The sequence below is a fragment of the Eptatretus burgeri genome, chromosome 11 (genome assembly GCF_056783735.1).
Source record: "Eptatretus burgeri isolate ZD-2024b chromosome 11, Ebu_testis_v1, whole genome shotgun sequence".
In the NCBI taxonomy this organism is placed as follows: domain Eukaryota; kingdom Metazoa; phylum Chordata; class Myxini; order Myxiniformes; family Myxinidae; genus Eptatretus; species Eptatretus burgeri.
This window is the reverse complement of record NC_140971.1, coordinates 33,513,947-33,531,874: the sequence shown is the minus strand read 5'-3', so window position 1 is coordinate 33,531,874 and position 17,928 is coordinate 33,513,947. Positions and strand designations below refer to the sequence as shown.

General features: G+C 42.7%; 1 protein-coding gene across 6 annotated transcripts in view; it reads right to left on the bottom strand.

The window, feature by feature from the left end:
* The window catches only part of LOC147016808 (immunoglobulin superfamily DCC subclass member 4-like), a 187,248-nt gene that overhangs the window by 13,253 nt on the left and 156,067 nt on the right, over positions 1 to 17,928 (bottom strand). For 5 of the 6 annotated variants that reach the window (XM_085845835.1, XM_085845836.1, XM_085845833.1 and 2 more), the window contains 5 exons: positions 17,214 to 17,342; positions 8,749 to 8,863; positions 3,309 to 3,567; positions 2,582 to 2,773; positions 282 to 1,417 (listed from right to left, as the gene is read on the bottom strand). In XM_085845835.1, the coding sequence (XP_085701961.1) occupies positions 1,403 to 1,417; positions 2,582 to 2,773; positions 3,309 to 3,567; positions 8,749 to 8,863; positions 17,214 to 17,342 (710 nt within the window). In that variant the 3' untranslated portion in view covers positions 282 to 1,402. Of the gene's footprint in view, positions 1 to 281; positions 1,418 to 2,581; positions 2,774 to 3,308; positions 3,568 to 8,748; positions 8,864 to 17,213; positions 17,343 to 17,928 lie in introns of those variants that run through there. The other variant, XM_085845834.1, reaches the window with a different exon arrangement.

Below are 17,928 nucleotides of genomic sequence, written 5' to 3'. Positions count from 1 at the left end.
CAAGGCGATCTTGCTACAATGCTGAAAAGGCTGTACAGACGACATAAAAGAGACATTTTCAAGGTAAGTGAAATGTCCATGTTAAATTGACCAGTTTCACATCTGTGGTGACTCCAGTGTTGCAGAGATGGCAAAAATTATGTCCATTGAACTGGTTAGACGATACAAACATTTCTGCACACAGAAACACTTCAAAAAGTTTGATTTCTGTATTTTTTTAGTGAGGTCGTAGAATAACGGGACACATCATCATCATCCGTTACAAATGACGACACATGAACAACGAGAAACATTATTTTAATACGGATGGTGCTGCACGTAAATGTATCACACAAAGCCATAAAACTATTGTAAGAAACCATAACAAATGGATGATCAATATTCTTATTATATCATTAAATGCATGTGCATTACAAATGGTATGCATTAGGCTGGAGTTACACATGTCATGTCTCCTTGAAAATGGCTTCCATTTCCGTGATCATATTTGTCCGTTATCAGGAAACGACATGTGCACATTATTGTGGGTCACAGTTTTACCCTATCAGTTATGACGCCGTTCCACATCTGTCCCAAGAAGCATTGCATCCCTTTTCTTCAGGGACATGTACGACACAGTTCATTGCGGAGAATTTTCAAAATCGATAAACTCAGTCCGTGTATTAGTATAAATTAAGTGTGTTTTCCTTTTTCATGAGCGAGTTCCTTCCCCGCTCAGTCTTTTATATACATTCTTCTATTTGCACATCAACTTCAATGGTGGTCACAAACTGTTATCCTCAGAAAACAGCATTACCCTTACACAAATTGCTGGAAACTTCTTGCCATTAAAATGCCATTACGTGATTCTGAACCATGAGTTAAGTACCAGAAATAACCAATGTAAACACTGTGGAAATGAAGTAGCCAAGTTAGGGTTTCAGGGGAAGCTGCATGTAAGCATGGATTATGAATTGGATATGCAAATAAGCAACATGATGTACCTGTACATGTTGAGCAGCAATTAAAAGGTTCTTTGGTGCGCATGAATAGAAAAATAAAAACACAAATATGAAGACTGTTGGTGGTGCCTGCTTTTGCTGAAGTGTTATACCCAGACTGGCTTGCATGGCAAGGTCAGTTTCTGCAGCCCAGAGGCAAGTGGCTGAAAAGTATGTCTCTCGCCTGTCTGATTGTCCAATGCACAGGATAGCTGCTTCTCTGGAGAAAGAAAGTCCGTTGAAAAGTGGGCTATGGACAGGGATACCAAGAATAATTTGTGCATGTAGGCAAGTCGGCAGTTTCTGGAAATGTCGGGGTTTGGACACTTTGCAGAATTGGTGTTGTTGCATTTCATTCATTGGCACGTTCGAACTTGACTTGCGGTTCGGTTGTGTGCACTTCCACCACTGCAGACGGTCAATCAAACCACTGGTGCCTGAAAAATGAGAACACTTATGGTGTTTCGATTGCCCGCATCAAAGGAATATATATTTTAGATTTGTTTCATGCAGACCATTTAAAAAAAATTTCCTCCTGCTAATTAGTTCAAAAAGCCTATTGATCACACACTTCCTTTAATACGAGTGCAGTACTCCCAGGAATCCACACTTACAGTGTTTGGGATATCAAGCCTTCATTGTCTGCTAAGTCATGCCGTCAGGCCATAGATGCTTACACGATGGTGCCGTTAACTGTCTCCATGCTTGCATACCTGACATATTCCGATTGCATAGCAAACATCTTCGTGTTGCATCATCTATATTTCCATGTTATCTGCATACTATCATTGCATATGCAACATCTATAAATGGGATGTATGGTTGGCAGGCCAACCTGGAGGCTAAGGAGATGCTCCATCAGCCCTCGAATGATTCAAGGATCTCCTGCTCTTCCTATCTTTACTTTAGTATGTCCAGACGAGTGGGGACAGGTGGAGTAATATCTGAAAGAGTTATTTATCGATCTATCTATAATAACAAGTGAAATCCTTCAATAATCTTCAATATTTGAAATGTAAAAATCTTATTATTGTGATAAGCACCTTTATATATAACAGAAGGAATGAAATCGTTCGATACAGCGTGGCAGGGGGCCACAAAAGAATGATGTAAAATAAGAAGAACTTAGCTTTCAGCACAAAATGCGATGGTGGGCGGAAATGACGTCTTTTGTTCGTTCGTACATGAGAGGGGCGCGTTTCTTGGTTTTTTCCCCGTCAAGCAATAAATTAAATGCTCCCGAACGGGAGCAGCCGAAAGACGAACAACATATACATATATATATATATATATATATATATATATATATATATATATATATATATATATATATATATATATATATATATATATATATATATATATATATATATATATACCATCGCTTTTTCATAATATTGATAACACTTCATTTTATTAATGCAAAAAAAAAAAACTTGACAATGAACATCCATCTTGAGGCAAGTAAGTAAGCAACAGCCTTTAAAACAAGTTAACAGAGGTAGAACGTCTGCCATTTCGATCAGAAGACCGACGTGGTTTGTAGTTTTTAAACAATGCAGCACACACACCCCTGTAAAATTATCCTTCCTTCCCCATACCTGCAATGACCGTAGCTCTGTGTCATTCTCCAAGTTCTGTAGGGAGGTAAAGCTGAAGTCTGTTAACATTGTGCTGTTTGCAGTCTGCCAGATCTCACACGCAGATGCCTCAGTGGAGTTGACAACTGCATTGGCACAATCATCACCTTCAACTCTCCTTGAGTGCATGTCGTGGAAGCCTCCATTCCCCATCTACAGAGAGTTTGAGAGTAAAAAATAAGATACCCAATTAATTCACTTCAAAATACAGGGAAGGGGGGAATGTTCCACTGCATACTAAGAGAGTGGAGGGAAAGTTCCATTCATAGTAAGTGAGAGAAGGGAAAGTTCCACTCACAGTAAGTGAGAGGAGGGAAAGTTCCACTCGTTGTAAGTGAGAGGAGGGAAAGTTCCACTTGTAAGTGAAAGGAGGGAAGGTTCCACTCGTAAGTGAGAGGAGGGAAAGTTCCACTAAATATGAAGAGATTGGAGAAGGAAATTGCCCCTGTTTATTATTGGAGAGGAAGTGTAGCTGCAGTTTATTGTAGAGTTAAATTGCAAACAAAGAAGAGGAAGAACTCATTTTTGTCACCTACGTGTAAGTTTTGTGTTGTTATTGGGTACCATAAGTGATCATTCATCTTGAATTTTAATTTCCATTCAAATTCACAAATTTATATGTAATCTCAATTGGCATTTGCTTTATACCTCCTCCCCACACATTCCCACACACCCTGTCAGGACAGACCTTTCCTGCTGGACAACTCCTGGCATCATCCATTTGGCAGGTATACTCTGATGCCAAGGAGGATGGGTCAGCACTGGTTTGTTGTCCCTCAACATCCTTGCAACAAACGAGGCCCTCAAGCTCATGCACCTCAGGCCGCTCGGGCTTTTTATCGAGCTGTGAAATTTGTATGGTAGATCCCTCAACACTTCCTCCTGCGCCCAAATCCTCAGCTGCTTGTGTACAGCAGCACAATTGTAGCTGTCTGCCACCTTGGTATCTGCTCACCACATGCACAAAGCAAGCATTCCACTAGAAATGTGGTGCACCTCCAAGATTTGGGATATCTAGAGAAACCAGATCTTGTATATGGACCATTTTGTGAAGAATAACATTTTTGCAGGAATTGAAGAAGCAGCGATGCAACATGGGGCAGGAAGGGAATGCAAGGTGGGAAGGGAATGTGGGTACAAAAGGGAATGCATTGTGGGATGAGAATATGGCATGAAAGGAAATACGGAGTGAAAAGGGGACATGAAGGGCATAGCGCATGAGAAGGGAGTAAAGGTAGGGAATTAAGGGAATGGGAGGTAGGAAGGTTTGGATCTTTTTGGGAGAGAAAAAAACTGTTATCCTCTTTGCATGGATTGACAAACATAACCACAACTCAATTTTAATCCATTTGGAGCAAAACAGTCACATCACAATTATATGTACAAAACTGTTCAAAAGTCAATAACAGGCCACCTTTAGAGTATACATTTTTATTGGTATATTTTGATGAATAAAAGATGTTACAACAATCACGTTTTATCGACGAAAGAAAAATGAATTGTATTTTATATTAATGCATGAAATTTCAATAATTGGTGTGACCACCTTTTTCATGCAAAATAGCAGATATCCATTTTGGAATGTTTCCCTGCAATGTCTGAAGAAATTCCATTGGGAGGTTGTTCCATGCATTTTGCAATGTTCCCCATAATTCATTGTTTGATTGTGGTTGTTTTTCGTTTTTCTTCCTCTCCAAATAATCCCAAACAGCTTCTATGATGTTATGGTCAGGACCTTGAGGGGGGCATTCCAATAGTTGTAGAGTTTCACACTCTGCTTTTCTTTGTAAATGTGTTTTTTAGACACTTGCAATGTGTTTGGGGCAGATGTCATGTTGGTAAAAAAAAGTTGGCAACAATTAGCCTCCTTCCTGATGGGATACCATGATGGATTAGGATCTCCTTGTACTTGTCCACATTCATAGTTCCTTCAATTCTCAACAAATCACCAACACCAGAAGCAGAAACACATCCCCAAACCCAAACAGAGCCTCCACCATGCTTCACAGTAGACTGTAGACACATATCATTATACTTATCACCTCTTCTTCTGACATCTTGTCTTCTCTTTGTTTCAAAAATTTTATTTGTCACTCCAAAGTACCTTTCCGCACTGATTAGCAACCCAACTTTGATGTTCTTGGCCATGTTTTACTCTCTTGGCTTTTGTATGCAGAAAGGGCTTTTTGATAGCAACTTGCCCATGGGATAACTCTTGATGAAAGACCTTCTGACAATAGTTGAGTCCACTTGAACCCCTGAAGTCTGTGCCAGTTCTTGTATAAGTTCAGCACTATATTTTTTCTATATATGAAGGAACTTATCTTTAGGTGTGGCCCATCTGTTTTGCTGAGTTTCTTTAGCCTTCCAATACAGGCCAGTCACCATAATTCTCAAAGTGGGTCGGGGGGGGGGGGGGGGTTGCAAATCTCATCGTGTAAACATAAATTTTAGAAGGAGCAATTTTAGTTTCAATTATCTTTTCACTGGCAAAACAAGGGGGGGGTGACGTTCACACCCAACGGACCGCCCTTTGCGATGGGCATGCAATCCATTTTCTGTCTTGAACTTCTCCAGTCTCATTATGCTTCTTTATTGTTGCTTGAATGCCACATCTGGAAATACCTGTTTTGTGGGATATTTCTCTCTGGGAATTGCCTTCTTTGTGTAAAACTGTTGTTTTGCATCTCGTCGAGTTTGATATTTTGGGCATGCTGTGGCTATATATGACCTGTTGGAGAGAAATTACAAATTGGTGAAAGAAAAATGTGGTGGCCTAAGGGTTTTGCACAATACTGTACTGTAAATGTGCAGTTCACCACATCCATTCCTGCACTATTTATATCCAACAGCGTACTCTGCTACTGACCGTCAGGTTTATGGTTCTGCAGGGCCCTGGGTTCATAACACCGTTTCATTAACAAAATAAAAGCCATAATTTCTTGCTGATCATAATTTGCAGGAAAGGATGGGTCATGTGAACTCCAGAAATTTTGTTACGGTTGTGGAAATTCACAGAACACCATTCAGGTTCCCCAGAGGTCAGTTATTTAGGTAAGTGTGTGTTCCAGGTTAGATTTCCCCACCAATGTATAACGGGAATTATTCGTGTGCCGGGCTGTGCATCTTCAGTCAGCCGTTATTCTATCTTTTATTTTAACAACAACGACAATAACAACAACACCGCAAACCCACGGCCACATTTTACGGTGATCTCCAACACGGCTGCGTTTTTACGGTGATCTCAAACACGGCCGCATTTGACGGCAAGATCGGATCAAAAGGGTGAGAGGGGCGGAGCCAGCCGGGGGTGAAGGGTCGAAGGTGAAAGAGCGAGCACCTCCCCCCCCCCCCCGAACCCGATAAAGAGCCGTGCTGAAACGCCGAGAAGCGAGTGGAGTTGAGTTGGAAGTTGGAGTCTGGAGTCAGTTGAGTTGGAAATTGGAGTTGGGCTGGGCCGTTGGAGAGAGTCTGGAGTCTGGAGTTCGTGGCTTGCGGTTGGCGGTGGGAGAGGAGAGATGCCCCGTTGGGAGCTGGAGAGTTCAGAGTTTGGGCAGTTGGTTCGCTGGGGGTTTGCCGGCGCAACCCGGAGGCCTGAGGCGAGACCCATTCACTCCTCCAGCGCGTCGTTGGCTAGACCAGGCCACAGTGGGGGCCGGACGACCAGGGAGCCAGTTGGAGCTCAGGGGTCCGGGCAAAGACGCCTAGGGTCGCCGAACCAGGACCCAGCGAGTCACCAAGAGGGTGGCCAGGTAACCCGCTCGGTCTCTCAGAACCCCTTCGGTCATCCCGGCTCCGAGCAATTATAAAGGCTCACAAGCCCGGTTCTTTCTTTCTTTCTTGGGGTTTGCATGAAAGTCTGTGGCGCCTTGTCCCAAAGTAGAACTGATTAAGTGCATGTACATAATAAATAGACATCGGCTGTAGGTTTTTGCTCGTGTCTTGTCCCCATCCTCCCATTCATTGCATATGTGCATTGAAAATAAATGTCCCCATTTTTGAATGTTAACCTGCTCGTGTCACTTTCTGCCATTGACTGCCATGATGCGTTCGGAATGTTAGCTGGCTGATTATAAGCCGATAAAACGTACATCTGGTCCGACGGGGCTTGGCGATATAAAACCGCTCGGCAATCGCATACGGAACGAGCTGCTTAAGCGGCTCGTTTTCGTGCAGGCTCCGTCGAGGTATAAACTCCCGGCATTTCTGTCCACGCGAATAATTAGGTACATCAACAATTTGGCGATCGACCCTGTAACGCGTGGACAGAAGAGTTGGCTGGTTTATGGTGTGTTAAAAACACCTGTAGCTGGGTTTCGGCGTTGATCCGGAAGCTGCGACTAGATTGTCACGTTCGGTGTGCGTGCGTGGCCACAATTGAGCTAAAGGCGGTCGTCCGCACGCCGGAGTGGCGGAAATCTACAACAATATATTGACCCCAATAATTAATTTTGTGTTCGTAGAAAAGCCACATGCATACGAGATTCGGATTTTGCATTCTTGCCATTTCGATTGTGATGAAAATATACCTAGTACTGTATAATAAAGAGATGAGAAAGTGCATTGTGTAGATTTCCAATCCCACAAGATATGTAAATAATGGTGTTATCAACCAACAACGGATTGGAAGGATCACGTGGAACTAGAGTGATGAATCACCTTTGAGCTGTCTAGTCTGCGTTGGATTCCCAATCTGACTAAATCTGTCAATGTGAGCTTTGCAAGCAGTGCTTTGATTGCAATGATGAGTTAGATGTATTTTGGAGACTAATTAAACTGGTGTCCCATCTGCTATAGCTGCACTTTAAATATCACACAGTATCTTCAGCAAGACTAGGTTGGCACCCTTTCCAAAGGCCAAATTCCTGCCCTGACTACTGCAAGGAAAGGCATTGGCAAACCACTCAGTGTATTTCTTGCCATGAAACTTCCTTAGCAGCATTAATGCTCTGGGGGGAGGGGTGTGTGTGGGGGGGGGGAGTGGGGGAGGATAAAGAATGGACATTAGATTAACCAACAATTAACTTTGTTTGTGCACCAGGAATAAAAGTGATTGGTGGAAAATCCAGTTTGGTTTCATGCATTAGCAATGATAAAATATTATGGCAGAAATTTAAGATTCATGTTTTCAATTGACAAGGAAGAATCGGATGTTCGAGTAAAAAATAAATAATTGAATGTGCAAATGACAAAACTGACCAGTGCCATTCTACAGCAGGAGAGATGATTTAATCTCCATGATGTTGCTAAAGATGTTTCCAAGACAAGGAATGCACTCAGTGGTTTGCCATTCCCTTCAAAGTGGATGTACAGTACAGGATCAGTTTGGAATGTGAACAAGATACCAACAAATAATGGGCAGCTCTTTGAAAGGTGTTGTGGGAACTTAAAAACAATCCATCCTCATTACAATTAATGGTCTTGGTGACATATTTGATATAGTAATAGCAAAAATATTTAAAATGAACAACAATTTCTTGAATACATTTTTGCAGTCATCAAAATTAATCTCATGGACGATTTATTGAAACAAAAGTCTACTGTATCAATTTTAAGTTGCAAGGAAAGTCTTGGTGCTCTCACCACTCAGACAACCAACATGACATTCCTGTACTACTGCCACCAAATCTAGCTGGGTATGGCCACCCACAAGGTGTTAAACTTTACCAAAACCCTGAATAATATATTTGACAAGAAGAAGAAGAAATTCAAATGTTTTTCCTTTTACTTACCATTCAGTGACAGGTACCAGGCCAAACAACAATGCTGTCTGAGACAAGGACCATTAATCTGTATGCAGTAGCTGGCTACAGGGTTGCATCATTTGTTTCGCAGCCATGCTGCTGATGCAGTGCTCCCTTTACATCAGGGCAGGAATATATAACTTGACATGCGTATTGGGATACAAGGTCTACCCTTGTCAAAAGGCACAATGGAATCTATAAATGGCCACCAGTGAATGCTAGCACTCAGGACAGCCGGCTTAATACCACCTCAAAAGGAGGACGTATTCATTTATGCAATATCCTACTTACTAAGCGCTATGACAGCAGTGTGTAATCGAGCCAGAAATTGTGCCAAGGCTGGACAGCTCAAAGGCGAGTATGGGAACACAATGCTTGTCATACCTGTGCTTTCCATAGCAGAGACAAGCAAGCACGCAGAGTATCAGACATGTGAAGACTGTGCAGATGCCCAGGAGTACACCAGTGAGTGTGTGCGAGTCCGGTGCTTGCAACAACCCTAAAACACACACACACACACATCTCATGTTATCAGGCATTGAAGGAATGTGGTGAAACATCTGCTGTTGTGTACTGCCCTTGACCCTTTGGGCTCCATCTCCGGAAGAGTCATCTGAAAAGCATTTAAGTGAATGATACTGTTAGGTGTGAGCAATGGCTTATATCGGACTTGTAGGTAGGTACTTATACAGCATGGATGAATCAATGACTAACAAGTACATTTGATGCACGTCATTAAACTTTATCGTTTAATCCCCATTAGTAGAGTCACTGTGTTATTGGCAGCAAAACAAAACAGGTAAAGTTGCTGCAAGGTGACATGAGAAAATAGCCAGAGATTTTTTTGTAGTTTTTTTTGTATACCTTGTCGAGGCTCGTGTAAGAGCTAACACACAACGCACAGCAAGGGGGGCATGAGACAAGAGGGGAGGGAGTGGGAAGGACAAAACAGTGGGGAACAGAGACATTAGGAGATCTGTGGAAGGGAGAGGGATGGGGTGGGGAACACGGGGAATACAAGATGGACATTACAGGGAATTTCAGGAAGGAAAACAGGGAATTTGAAGGAGGTGGGCTTGGGGTAGATAGACGGCGGCGTTAGAAAAGCTCGAGGATTTGGATGGGGGATGATAAGAGGTGGTGGTGAACAGCTGTTTTGAAGGCCTGGAGGGAAGAATGGGAATGAATAGAATGAGGGAGTTTATTCCAAAGGCGGGGAAAAAGAGGAATGAAAGAGTGAAGGTGAGCAGTGATTCGTGATTTTGGTAGTTTAACCAGAAGGGGGTTGTTGGCGGACCTTGAGCGTCCTGTGGAAATGTGGTGGGGACAAATCGCAGAGAGAGCAGGGGGGGGCGAGGTGAGGCTGGAGAGGAGATGGTAGAAGACACAAAGACCACCCTGCGGTGATTGAGTGAGAGGCCCAAAGACTCAGCCTCATTGCGGGAGATGCCAATGATTCGAAATGCCTTGGTTTCCACAGCGTGAAGCCGAGAAAGGTGAGAGGCAGGAGCACCAGCCCAGAGGGGAGAGCAGTACTCCATCAGGATGCGGACAAAAGTTTTGTAAGTGGTCAGGAGCTCAGGTGGGCCGAGGAATGACTTTGCACGACGGAGGATTCCCAGTCGGCTTTGGAGGCGAGGTTTGAAATGTAGCTTTCCCAGGAAAGGTCATGGCAGATAGTGAGACCCAGAAGCTTGAAAGAAAGGACTTCTTCCAGAGGATTGTTGAGAAAGTGGATGGGGGGGTTTTCTAAACGGTCCTTTCGAAGAGACATAGTGAGAGTGTGAGATTTGTCTGGATGGAAAGACATGTTCCATGTGTTGGACCAGTTTGTGATTTTATCCAGATCAGCAGTGAGCGAAGAAGCTGCTGCTTGCCGGTCTGAGGGATGACCGCTGGTACGGCAGAGGGTGAAGTCATCAGCAAAGAGATAAAGAGGATTTTCCAGAGAGTCGGAGAGATCATTGATGAAAACCAGAAAAAGAACAGGGCCCAGAACGCTACCTTGAGGAACTCCAGCCTGGACAGGAAGGGGGGATGAAAGAACTCTATTTAGGGCCACACGTTGACTGCGACAGGAGAGGAAGTCTGCAAGCCATGAGTGGAGATGGCCTTGGATACCATAGGAAGAGAGTTTGGTGAGCAGGGCAGGGTGCCAGATCGTGTCAAAAGGACATGATATGTCTGGGGATACCGCTCGGATTTCCTGTCTGGCATTGAGGACCTCCATACATTGTTGGGAGAGCAGAAGCATATCCAGGGTAGAGTGACCTGGTCTGAAACCAAAAAAAAGAGATGTCAACAAGTCACTTGAACCAAGCCTCAAGTAAAGTCTCGAGTCACAGTCGTATGACTTTAACTTGTGTCAAGTTCCACATTTACTGAAGAACCTTGGAGTACAAGCTATCAAGGAATTAAGACAAGCTTCATTTATTGCAATGTATGTTCTACAAACTGTTTGACTCATGCTTTTATTTGTCAACTTCATTCAGTGGACATTGTTACTTTATTTCCAGAAAAAATAAAATTATGTTAAATTGACTTCTTACAATTATACAGTGTACCTACAAGAACATAAATGATGTACATGACACTCATCAATAACCTCAGCTCATGTAGAATCAAAGTTTACAGAAAGAAACAAAGCATTAAATGTGGAATGGGTGAGGAGATTTTAATAATTCACTTGTATATTTATTACGTACGTTAAAATGAAACGTATAATCAAGAAGGAAAGTGGGAAATCAGGAAGGGGGTGGGATCCTATGGAAGTAGAAATACGTTGGGACACTGGAGAAAATGAACCATATAACTTATTAACCTCAACTGTTATCTTTCAACATAAACCGTACTTTTTTATGTTTTCCTTTAAAAAAAATGCCTGGTGTTGGCTTCATGGTTAGGGTGGCGGGCTTTGGATTCTCGGGTCCTGAGTTCAAATTCTGCTCAGCTGTTGAATTAATACCAGGTGGGGTTAACTCAGCCTTTCATCCTTCCCAGGTCGGCAAAATGAGTGCCAGTATGCTGGTATACTGTGTCAGAGTGGCGACCCATTCAGGATTGTGCCCAATAGCTAAGGAGAGTGCTTAAGCAGCACCCAGGATCTGCACAGAGTATGGTCCCAATCTCCTCTTCCTTTTAAAAAGACAAGTCATGATGGAATTTACAATTATTGACCTAGATTAAATAATCCAAGTCAAATGACATTTAAATCATCACAAAATATTTTTTTTAATCGGGTTGGGACATGTATGGGGGCCAAGTTTCCCCAATTCGACACAAATCTTGATATTGTTTGAAGAAGTTGTACTTCCATTGGTAAGATTGCTGCTTGCCAGTTGGACATGGTGTGCTCTGTGCTGTCTGGAGATTGGTCACTTTATTTAACCTTAGTGGAGAACTGTATGCGACCCAGCGGCCGTAACTTCTGGTACGCTGCACATGTACAGTACACGTCGTCATTGACCGAAACGCATACGCCGACGATTGAAAATCATTTACCATTTCTTCTAACCCCCTTTTTAAATTCAATGTTTATCCAACGATTATTTCCCAAACGTTGTGAAGAAGTCACTATAAACTAGTCACATATATGTAACGGTTAGGTGTTTAATCCCAATCCGTTTTCCATTCACGGGTGCAGTTAATATCTTGTAATAACTGTAACGGCAATTTTTAGCTTTGAATTCTGAAAATTGTTTACTTTTCACGGTTCATCATTTTCATGTAATTAAATGATTTTGTAGTGATCAAAATGTAATTTTGAAGTCTTGTTTTATGCAAGCAGCCATTTTAATAGCAGCGGCCTCATGTCGCGGGTGTTTTTGCTTGTACTAAATTGAAGTATCTGTATCATTCAAAGGACTTTGTATGTGAGTAACGTTGTTCGTTTGTCACATAAGAGTTAGATATACATTTATGTAAATGTGTAAAGTGAATGAGAAAACTTTAACATTTCCTGATTTTGTATCTGACGCAACACTCGTTATTTTCAGTACATTTTGAAGGTGTCAGTCAAAAATACATTGTAAGTTTGAGTTCTCTCTTTCTTCTGGTCAGTGTGTTCATCTCTGAGCTTGAATCGGTGGTCATTGTGTTCCAGTAGTATCCTCATTACAATGAATGGCAGATGGGGGTAAGCTGCTTGGCAAATACATGGTGTGTCAATAAAAGGTTAACCACTTCAAAACTTAATTAACCAAATCATGGAGAAATGAAACTCATGATGCGTTAATGTACTTATAGTTGAGGTGTTCAATGTTCACCCCCACACACCCAACATGCATTCATATGAATTGGGAAGTTTTCAATGACGTTTCTGCAAGTTTTAATGGTTACTGTCTGCACATAAGGCTCAATTGCTGCTTTCAGAACAGGTTCAGATCTGGGGTGTTCCTTGTAGACGTTATCCTTACAAACTCCCCAGAGGAAAAAACTCCAGCGGATTGAGGTCTGAGCTGTGTGGAGACAATTCATTTTCCATACCCAAATTGAGGACTCGTCCGAATTTTTGACGCGGAAAGGCAATTTTGTTGGCTGTATGCAGGGTAGCACTGTCTTGCATGAACCAATGTCACCGGAGGGCTGCAGTGCTCATCGAGTGCTTCAACTCTTCATAAAATGCGTTGACAATTGACCGGTATCGTTCTTGATTGATGGTTACCCTTCTTCCGTTTTTGTCTGCAAACAATACGGCCCAAACACACCTCTGTAGCTGACAGCCACAAAAGCAGTGACTTTCCGACCCTTAAGCGACTTCTCTTCAACCTCATCTGGGTGTTGATTTCCAAGAAAATGTTGTGTGAATTGTCAGCACCATTAACGTGAAAGTGTACCTCATCACTGAACCACACGTCACAAATCCAGTTTGGGTTTGCCTCCATCTTCTGCTGCAGCATCTCATACATAGCGACTCGTGCTGCTTTATCCCCATCGGTCAATTTATGGGCTGTTGTGATGTGGTAAGGAAAGAGGTTTAAATCTTGTTTCGTTATTCTTCTGATACTGCTGGGAGTGAGACCCAGTTCAGTCGATCTTTGACGATGCGATTTCTTCGGAATTTACATGACTGACTCACGAACTCGTTCCATGTTTCCTTCACACCGTACACTTCTTGGGTGACCGGACCTTCCCTTGTTAATGTTGAGAATCGTCCCTTCAATTTTGAACTTTTTCACAAGTTTCCAAATGGCTGGCTTGCTTGGTTTGTTTCTGGGATGCTCTCCATATTCAGTACAGAACCTCGTCTGGACGGAAGCAATTGATTTGGTCTCAAAATACCACTTGGAAATGTTTACTCTTTGCTCTGCAGGAAACATCATTTTTGTTTCCATAGAATACTTTAGTTATGCTTGAATGACTTCTCCAAAGATCATTGATCACTCGTGCAAAACAAGAAAAAAATTATGGTCATGACTAAAAGTACAAAGGTCATTTGAAGCGGTTAACCTTTTATTGACACACCCTGGTAATTACAGAATAATTTTAATAAGTTAACCTTATTCATTAATTGTAATTAACGAATAGGTTTGTGTATTTTCAACATATACAGTATACATGCATGTATTGTTCGTGTTAAGTCCATTATTACCCTCACCGAAGGAGAGGGTATTGCATTTGGGTCCGTTCGTTTGTCTGCCTCTGTTTGTCTGCACAGAACTTTGGTATTTTTCTCTGCAACTGCTGGTCAGATTGAGACATTTTTCACCATTGGTGCGACTACTCATGGAGAATGTTAATGATAACTATGATGTCATAGGTCACGTGGTGTGGCAGCCATATTGGATAAATGTAAAAACTTTGGACCTCTGTATCTCTGAAACCGCACCAAGGAAAAAAATTGAAACTTGGCATATGGCAAGTACTCCTCATGAAGAATGAGTGTGATTTTTTTATGACATCATATGTGCCTTCATTATGACGTCAGCATTTGTAGAATGCCACATCTGATCCGATCAGTATGAAAGATGCTGTTTGTTGTGTGTGTGTGTGTGTGTGTGTGTGTGTGTGTGTGTGTGTGTGTGTGTGTGTGTGTGTGTGTGTGTGTGTGTGTGTGTGTGATGCCTAAGAACCAACACAAATGGAGAGAGGGGAAAGAGAGGGAGAGAGGGGAAAGAGAGGGAGAGAGGGGAAAGAGAGGGAGAGAGGGGAAAGAGAGGGAGAGAGGGGAAAGAGAGGGAGAGAGAGAGAGAGAGGGAAAAGGAGAGAGAGAGAGAGAGAAAAGGAGAGAGAGAGGGAAAAGGAGAGAGAGAGAGAGAGAGAGAGAAAAGGAGAGAGAGAGAGAGAGAAGGAGAGAGAAGGAAAAAGAAGGATAGAGAAGGATAGAGAAGGAGAGAGAAGGAGAGAGAAGGAGAGAGAAGGATAGAGAGAGAGATAGAGAAGGATAGAGAAGGATAGAGAAGGATAGAGAAGGATAGAGAAGGATAGAGAAGGATAGAGAAGGATAGAGAAGGATAGAGAAGGATAGAGAAGGATAGAGAAGGATAGAGAAGGATAGAGAAGGATAGAGAAGGATAGAGAAGGATAGAGAAGGATAGAGAGGGATAGAGAAGGAGAGAGAAGGATAGAGAAGGATAGAGAAGGATAGAGAAGGATAGAGAAGGATAGAGAAGGATAGAGAAGGATAGAGAGAGAGAGAGAGAGAGAGAGAGAGAGAGAGAGAGAGAGAGAGAGAGAGAGAGAGAGAGAGAGAGAGAGAGAGAGAGAGAGAGAGAGAGAGAGAGAGAGAGAGAGAGAGAGGGATAGAGAGGGATAGAGAGGGATAGAGAGGGATAGAGATAGAGAGAGAGAGAGATAGAGATAGAGATAGAGATAGAGATAGAGATAGAGATAGAGATAGAGAGAGAGAGAGAGAGAGAGAGAGACGTTCATAGATGGAGGAAGTGAATATTGTGCTGGAATTATTATGGTCCTTGTCAACGTCTTCATCATTGGAGCAGTGTGTCAGAGTCCGGAGGTCCATGTCCTGAGCTGCACACAGACAGACGTTGCCTTCCTTGGACCGGACAGACTTACTGCTGCAGGGAAGTCACAATCTGCTGATTGTACACATCTCTGCTTTGACTTGGTGCGGGATTCTTCAAGTCCAAAGGGATTTCACTCCACAAGTTGATTCAAATTATCATTTGCTGGTGACAACTCTTCATATGTTTGGGTAGAGAACTCCAGCCAACTCTAGACAACTCCATTTTTCCCTTCATATATTTGTGTTTTCTTGGAGGCTCGCCTTCCAGCCTTAGGGTTAATTTCCAGGTGCATATGGAAAAGTAATTTTGTTTGGCCATTTCATCGATGTTTGTTTCCTCAGATTTCATTTGGGATTCTTTAATGTTTGTGATTTTCTTTGTTGTTTAACTTATTTTTGCATTGCGTTTTGTGCCATCCTTTATTTATGAACTCATTTGTTGTGCAAATAAATATGTGCCCCCACCCCATGTCCCCGTTCCCCCAATCCATGACATCCAACACTTTTTACCCCAAGCAGTTTTTGCATTGTTGAAAGGCTCAATACAACTATAGTTCTTGTTCAAAGGCCAAGTCGAGTTCAAAATACATAATGAGACTTTTTGCAGAAAGCGTTGATACACACACACACACACACACACACACACACACACACACACACACACACACACACACACACACACACACACACACACACACACACAAGCATTTAAAGGCCATTTCCCCCGCTAAAGCAGGGGTTAGCCTTGCGGGCCCCATGACAATCTTCTCCACTTTACCCTGTTTTCTGCATCTCCCCTTCTTAATCCCCTTGCCCACATTTCCTCTTCCACCACATTTAGCCAAGTTTTTCTCGGTCTTCCCCATCCTCTACTTCCGACTACACTCATTTCCAACACTCCTCTCACCCAGTCACTTTCATCCTTCCTCAACACATGACCCAACCATCTCAACCTGTTTCTCTTCACAACTTCCATCACAGACTCTATTCCCATCATCTTCCGCAAGTCATCATTTGTCTTCCTCTCTCTCAACGATACTCCACACATCCACCGAACCATTTGCATTTCCACCCTTTCCAGCCTTTGTTGCTGCTCCATGTTCAGTACCCATGTCTCACTCCCATAAATCATCGTACTCCTCACATATGTAGCATACACCTTTCCCTTCAGCTTCAACGACACTCCCCTCTTCGTCAGCACGCCACTCAGTTCCCGAAACTTCCATGCACATCTCACTCCAGCAACCGTCGAAGAGTCTGATCCACCTTCTCCATTCAGCATGTCTCTGAGATAGCAAAATGTTTTCACCCCTTCCAGCTTCACACCATCTCCAAGATCCAACTCAACAATTCCTTCATCTGTTGCTCCCTCGATGCACACCTTACACTTGAATGTAGCTGCCACACTGGTTAATGACCCTCTCACCCCACTACATTTTCGATGAACCCATTCAGCACACTTTGTACACTGAATGGAGTTCACTCCGACACCCTTCCTGCACACAGCACACGGCCACTTCCCAGTCCTTTCCACCTCACCACATGCTTTACCACTTGCCATCACCTTCGTCTTTCCGATATTCACCTTCAAACCTTTTGCCTCCATACATTCCTTCCACTTGTTCATCTTCTCCTTCAGTCCATCCATACTCTCTGCAATCAACACCAGATCATCTGCGTACAGCAGCTCCCACGGTAAACCCTCCTTTACGTTGATAGATGCTCCTAATGCTGGCACTCACCAGAATGGAAGTTTTTGCCAAATTTGACTTACTTAATAATGAAATATAGAATCAGACAATTAAAGGCAATCATGCTGCCCATTGACCAGTTCTAATTAAATACAATTTTGTCATCTTTATGCATAACAAGTGAAAAAGCTCACCAATGTTTGACATGTCCACAGAAACAGCCTCTGAAAGGGGACCAGGCCCAATTTCTGTCAGTGCAGCCATCTTGAAGAAGTACTGTACCCCTCTCTCAAGGCCTCGTACCTCTGTGCGTGTCAACTCACCTACAGTAGAAAACAAAAATGCAAGCAGACAGAGGCATGCACTAAATGTGCTTCACTGTCATTTGGTTTCTCTATACTAATAAATGGCAGTGTGTTTGTGTGTGTGTGTGTGTGTGTGTGTGTGTGTGTGTGTGTGTGTGTTTTCTCCAAAACTCCAAAGCCATGAAACCTAGCAACCTGAAACTTTGCATGCATACTGAGGACAACAAAGGAAGTGCATGAATGAAAATTGGGTGTTTGGGTTAATTTAGACACCCCTTTTGAAGGTAATTCACAGCCTTGTTAAATTAGATCGATCAGGTGCATCCTCAGCCACCTTGCTCTTTGGGGTCTTAGGGCATATCCAAGGTAACCTCGCTGGGGTTTGAAACCACCATGTTTTTTGGCCTGCTCAACCATACCTCGACTTCGAACAGGCCGTTACGATTTCTTGACAATAAAGTTTTTTTTCCCCACTTTCTTCACTCATATTATCGAAGGCCTGTAAATCAGGGCTACGAATCGCCGCATGCCTTGCTTTTGTTAGTACTATAATTTTCAAATGAGTAGCTTGGAGCGATTTCATGCATTATATGATACAATTTTC